The sequence below is a fragment of the Scyliorhinus canicula genome, chromosome 12 (genome assembly GCF_902713615.1).
Source record: "Scyliorhinus canicula chromosome 12, sScyCan1.1, whole genome shotgun sequence".
NCBI lineage: Eukaryota > Metazoa > Chordata > Chondrichthyes > Carcharhiniformes > Scyliorhinidae > Scyliorhinus > Scyliorhinus canicula.
In genome coordinates this window covers 19408983-19414982 of record NC_052157.1, presented here as the reverse complement: position 1 = coordinate 19414982, position 6000 = coordinate 19408983, and the positions used below count along the sequence as shown (strand labels likewise).

The 6000-nt window shown below is 48.2% G+C and overlaps 1 protein-coding gene across 1 annotated transcript in view; it reads right to left on the bottom strand.

The window, feature by feature from the left end:
* Nucleotides 1-850: 850 nt before the first annotated feature.
* The window catches only part of LOC119974515 (NT-3 growth factor receptor-like), a 917203-nt gene continuing 912053 nt past the window's right edge, over nt 851-6000 (bottom strand). Inside the window, exon 17 of the mRNA XM_038813455.1 lies at nt 851-4310. Coding sequence (XP_038669383.1) covers nt 4125-4310 — 186 coding nt within the window. The 3' untranslated portion in view covers nt 851-4124. The remainder of the gene's footprint in view (nt 4311-6000) is intronic.

Here is a 6000-nt window from a genome sequence, read left to right as displayed (position 1 = left end):
AAACGGAGGCCCAAGAAAGTAAGAGCTATCAGATGGGGAAACCGAAAGCTTGGGTCGGAGAGACGGGTATCTTAGGGAGGGCATCTTAGAGGAGGGTATGGTGAAGGCTGGGGGAGTTAGGGAAGGAATTCGAGAGGTTGAAGGCATTGTTGCCAATGATGGGGATGCGGGCCGTGGGGTGGGGGGGGGGGGGTGGTTATGGGGGCTGGCGGAATGAAGAATAAACTGGGATTAGAGCCATGAGGTACAATGAGAATTTGTGGCCTGTTGGTGTGCACTACTCTCCTCTTTATAACATCCTTTAGGTGAACCACTGGTGTGGTGGAGAGAGTTTGAGTTCTCTGCTTCTATCAAACGAAGAGGCACAAATGCTACGGGAGTGCTGGCAGGTTTGGTGGACTCGATTGTTCTAACCTAATGTTGCATATGGGAATAGCCTTGCAATACACTGTCATTTGTTGCTGAGGCAGAATGTTTCTTCTCACTTTGGGCCGATGAGATGTGGTTTACCCCGGTGTACCCCTGTGAAATGAAATACCCATGGTTGTCACATGAACCACTGAGATTGGTTTAAAACACAGGAGATGAGTTACAGGACCGTCACTCAATCCTTTGTGTTCGGCGACCATGTATCGACTAACCAAGTGTCACGGTGCTGTAGATATTTGACACGGTGTGAAGCCATTTTGCCGCCTATCCATCTGGATGATTACTCCCCCCGAGGAGTTGTGAGGTCTGAACAGATATTTTGTCTGAAGTTCGGTTAACTGTTCAACCAAGTCAGCAGCATGTCTCCCTTTTAAAAAAAGAAACGTTTTTTCGGTTTAGTCAAACTTTTGCAAAACATTCGTAGACTTTTCTTCTTTTAATCAGTTTAAGATTTACAGAGAATCACTCAGATGGCAGATGATGAATATATTGTAAACTGCAAAAGGCCGTCAGATCCTAGCCTACATGGAACAATAGGGCCAATAATTAATGAGTCTTTAGTGATCATTCCAGCGAACTGCACGTCCAAGAAAATAAAGTACGAGAGTTACACAGAGCTTTTGCACAGTTACATTAAAAACGACCCAAATTCTTCTGCATTTCTGAATGTTTAGGGGAGAGGTGAGAAGAGGGACAATGCATTTGTACGCCGCTCCCTGGTGATTGAGATTGGAAATAGGCAAATGCTGCATCAGGCCTTGGGAGCCTCACTTGCCCGCTCTCACATAACTGTTCTTCAGCCAAGGTGTCAGAGAACATAGCCAACACTGAGCCAGAGCTCTTGGGGTGCACTCCTAGTGCAGGACGTAGTGGTACCATTAATGCATCGATGAAGATTTCCTCTGCTCGGAATTTGCAATGAGATTTGAAACGTGTTCACAAAATAGCGAGAGATACGAGAGAAATGTTCCACTAACCCTCTTATAATTATGCCCCACACATACACACACACAAAGTGCCCAGAGTAATTTTTACCCCCTTGTTATTGAAACATGTTGGTGCCAGTGTCACTACCATCCTTCATCCTGATGCCAGTCCCAGTGCAATTCAATTGTAAGTCCCAGGGTGGCGATGTTTGTCCAGTGGGTGAAATCTTGCACGTTACTGGGTAGACATTGACCACCTGATTTTCAGGACGCTCCAGCTCACTTTAAGATCTGGATGTTGATGGGGTACCGAGTAGTAGAATGGCTCGTACATTGCAGCAAAACATTGCAGGGCATTGCTTAATTCCCTTCTGCCAAAAGCAACACGAAAAACTAAACTGAAGACGGCTACGTTGAAAAAAAAACCATGAAGAATAAGTTAACACCGAGAGAAAGTGCCTCCTGTAGCTTTGCAACTCCTTCTGGAGCAATTTTGAAATGGGGACATGCTGTAAAGTAAGTAAATAACTGACAGGGATGAGGGAATGCGTTCGTTCGGTCCCATGATATGCACAGTGAGCATATTGATTCAGTGCCACTCATGACTGCCCTTAGTTTATGTCTTCGAGGTGTCTAATGTCAAGCCTTCAGAGCTGCCTGCCATTACTTGGTACCCAGTGCATTGATCTGCTCCCCTGTAGTCGACAGTCGTTTACATCCAATTTTGTAAACACCCATGTCTGTAAGGAAATAAAAAATATTGGTGTGATTGGGCCTTCACCTTCGTCCCCTTTCAGTATGAATTAGAATTGCAGACAAGGGAGGTGCGCGCTTGCATAAGATGCTTTGGAAGATGAAGCAGAGGACTGGCGTACTGAGCTCGCTGCTTCCTTTGACGCAATGCAGGCTTCTTCAGATATTCCGGAACGTTCCATCGACACACAGATATTTGTTTGCTCTTTGCTTTGGAGCACAGTATTTGAGATCGCTCGGTACAAGACCGTTAACAGGAAGCTATACAAGGAGGATGGGGAGCAGTGCTGCTCTCCATCTAAAGTTCGGACATGGGTGCTGATCCCCCACACGTGCTCACGGCTCAGTTATTTGCAGCTTCTCAGTAAAGAGCAGATGTGCAGCTGGCACAAGTCTGGATGCTGGACCGCCGACAGATGAAGCCCACGCTGCCAACATCCGATCAGCAGGAAGAGGTCGGAGGTGCCACCATACGATTCAGTGCTTCCTTCAGCTCACACAGCCGACCATCTCTTCCTTATAAAGGAGGAATCGACTGGGCTGATGGGTACTAATGCTGGCCATTTAATACTCAGTAGCCATGCCCAGTCACATTTGAAATTATTATTTGAGCCTCAAGGAGACCTCCGGCCTTTGGTCTCACTGGGAGAATGGAATGTCCTGACCCAGGGGCCTCTGTCTGACCCGCCTATGCGCCATGAAGCGATTGCAGTATCTCTTCTCTTCCACAGAGGTGACTGGCTGAGGAGGCAAGGGCCAGCTGGATTAATGCCAGTTGTAGATGACGGCGCCGGGCAATGTGCTCCCATCTGCCTGGCATGCCAGCTTTGTGCGGCCGGTAGCCACTGCAGGGAGGCTTCCCAACGCATTTCAAGTGGAGGCGCAGTCTACAAATGCTTTTCTGGTGACTGGGAGGAGGCGGCGGGGAGATTTCGCCCAGCTTTGCTCTCCTGTGTACAGGCATCGGCACGCGTTTTGTGACTCACTGCCCTTTGACCCGCAGCACAGGAGGTCACTGGGATGGGGAGATCTTCCTGCCTCCACAAAGTTTACTTTCCCCCTTTAAAAAATTGCTGAGTGTGGTGCCCTGGAAATGAAAATAAAATGAAAACATTTCTGGGTATAAATATACAGATGATAATACAGGTGTCAAGCATTGTAACTGCAGCACACAAAGGTAGCTGACAACAACTTTAAAATAACAGTTGGTTGACAAAAAAAAAAGTACATCGAACTGGCCAGAATAGCGGCCAGCTTCAATCCACATCAAGTGCTTTGTTGGACGTATGAAACCATCGTGGCACCTGCCTGTGACCACAGGGTATTTCAGCTCAGTCGCCCAACTGGTTCTGGAGAGGTATTCTTGTCGCCTTGATCCAGATTGCAGAAACACCCCGGTAAATAATCAAGCAATTGCCCTCAAACAAAAGAAAAAGGTTTAAAACATTCCAAACATTGTTGCCCCTTGGCGAGCGAACTCCGGAACGGTCGTCCGAAACCGCCATTCAGGCAGGTTCTGTTCGGCTCCCTGATCCAATCCGAATTTCGCTGTAGCGGAACCCTGACGACGAGAGGGCAGCTTCACAGCCAGGCCCTGCGCGCCAGGCGGACTGCTGAAATCTGCAGGTGTGCGTGGGGAATGGACACCTCATCCTTGCCACAAGTTGGCGTTGAAAGGTTTATTGGAACACATGCTCCTCCGAGGCCTGGCCCGGTGTTAAAGAGTATCCGAATAATCCGCTGGGCTTCGAGCAGAGAGGCCTCTCTTGTGTTTAAAATGGGGCTCGGGATAAAGTGACGAGGTTTTCAGCAGTCTGGAGGGATTTTGTTTGGAACCGAGCTCCTTTTCGGTTTCGTCACGACAGCTTTCTGTGTGCAGGTACCAGGAAAAACCGCCTCAGAAACAACTGTACATTTTATATACAGCAGGCACTTCACTTTTTTGATTTCCCAAATGAAGCCGTAGTTTACTGTTGGGATAGAGTGCATTCAGGAGGGGCCGGCCCATTTCGCCCTCTAGCCAAGAATATCCAGGTAGATGGGGGAGGTCTTGCCCAGAGCTTGTAGTATCCGCTGAATGTCCTTGATGCTCAGCCTCTGCTGGGGTTCTCGCTGCCAACAGCCCAGCATAATGTCGTACACCTCCTTGGGACAGACTCTCGGCCTCTCCAGCACGCGGCCTTGCGTGATGCATTCAATCACCTGCAATTAAGCAGAACGCTCCGTTAGTTTATGCATTCAGCTCCAGTAATTTCCTGTCATTGGGCGTGATCTAACTCAATTGTAACAGGGTCCCGTGAAAAAGACCACACTATCGACATTGATCACCCTCCCCCCCCCCCACCACAGGACCCCCAAAGCCCCAACTCACCTATAAGGGAGGCCTCAAATGGGCTGGGCTCCCCAGGGCCTGGTCCCAAGCAGATGCACAATGCCCAAGTGGCATCAGCAGTCCCAGGGTGCTGCCCTGCCCAGACGCCAACCATCCAGGGGCCTCCAATCCTCTGGGAGGCCCACCCTCTCCTAAGTGCTGGTCCACATGGTCCTCATTCGTGGGAACCAGTAATGAACGGCACTTGCCGAGAGTCTCGAAGGTGAAGGGGTTGGATCCCAATGCCTTAGTCAGATCAGGTGAGCTCCATATTAGAGTGAGACTAGCTGTTCTGATCCCGCCCACAATGGGTGGGCTTCAGATCGTAGTGTTTCACGAGATACCATTAGATCTCGCGAGGCATTGCGAGCCAGTTAGGTCCCAGAAGAGACCATTCCCAGCATATATGGGCGCGTGTGGTTGGAAAATCGTGCCCACGAGTTTAACAGAGATGGATATAAGGAAAAATGTGCTGGTCGCCGCTAAGAAAGCGTGTTCTGCAAAAAAGCATACAAATCCATTACAGGCTCTGCAGTATATCACTGATGGTCAGTGAGTGCTGATCCACTCACTGTCAGGGCATCTTCCCACATTATTCACTGAATAATGAAAGTTGTTCCAGGTGACTGCTCTGAATAGAATGGTTGCAGTGGAATGTGACACTTCTGCTGCTCTTTTTTCCGAAGTACCTCTTTTTCCAATTGAGTTGGATCACAACTGTGCAGTAACAGAGCAACCATCTCTGCCCTGCCCTGTCCTTCCGCAGCACCACCAAATAAAGAGAAATCAAGCAAGTTTAAAATAAATTAAATTTGTGTTTCCAGCTGGGTGGCCGGTGTTTTAAAATGTGTTGTGATTAAAATTTAGCTCGAATCCAACACTTTTCTCCCTCGCTTCAACTCTGAAGAAGAGTCATACAGAGTCAAAGCATTAACTTTATTTTCTCTCTTCACAGATGCTGACAGGCGTGCTGGGTTTTTCCAGCACTTTCTGCTATTGTTTCAGATTCCGGTTTGGAAGTATTTCACTTTTATTACTAGAACGATACCTGGAATCCACAGATTAAATTATGAAGAGATATTACATAAAATAGGATTGTATCCACTGGAATTTAAAAGATCAAGGGTGATTTGATTAAAGGTTTTGAGACTGTAAGGGATACAATTAGGGCAGTTGATTTCTGCTGGTTTGGGAGTTTAGGAGGGAGCATGGTCTAAAAACTGCGGTCAGTCTTTTCAGAATGATTTACTTCCATACAGAAAATGTCTCAGAAGTATGGAACTCTCTGTCACAAACAGCAGCAGATGCTCGGGCGGCACGGTGGCACAGTGGTTAGCACTGCTGCCCCAGCCTCACAGCACCAAGGACCAGGGTTCGATTCCGGCCTTGGGTGACTGTGTGGAGTTTGAGCGTTCTCCCTGTGTCCGCCCGGATTTCCTTTGGATGTTTCGGTTTCCTCCCACAGTCCAAAGATGTGCAGGATTGGTGGATTTGCTAAATTGCCCCTTCGTGTCCAACGCT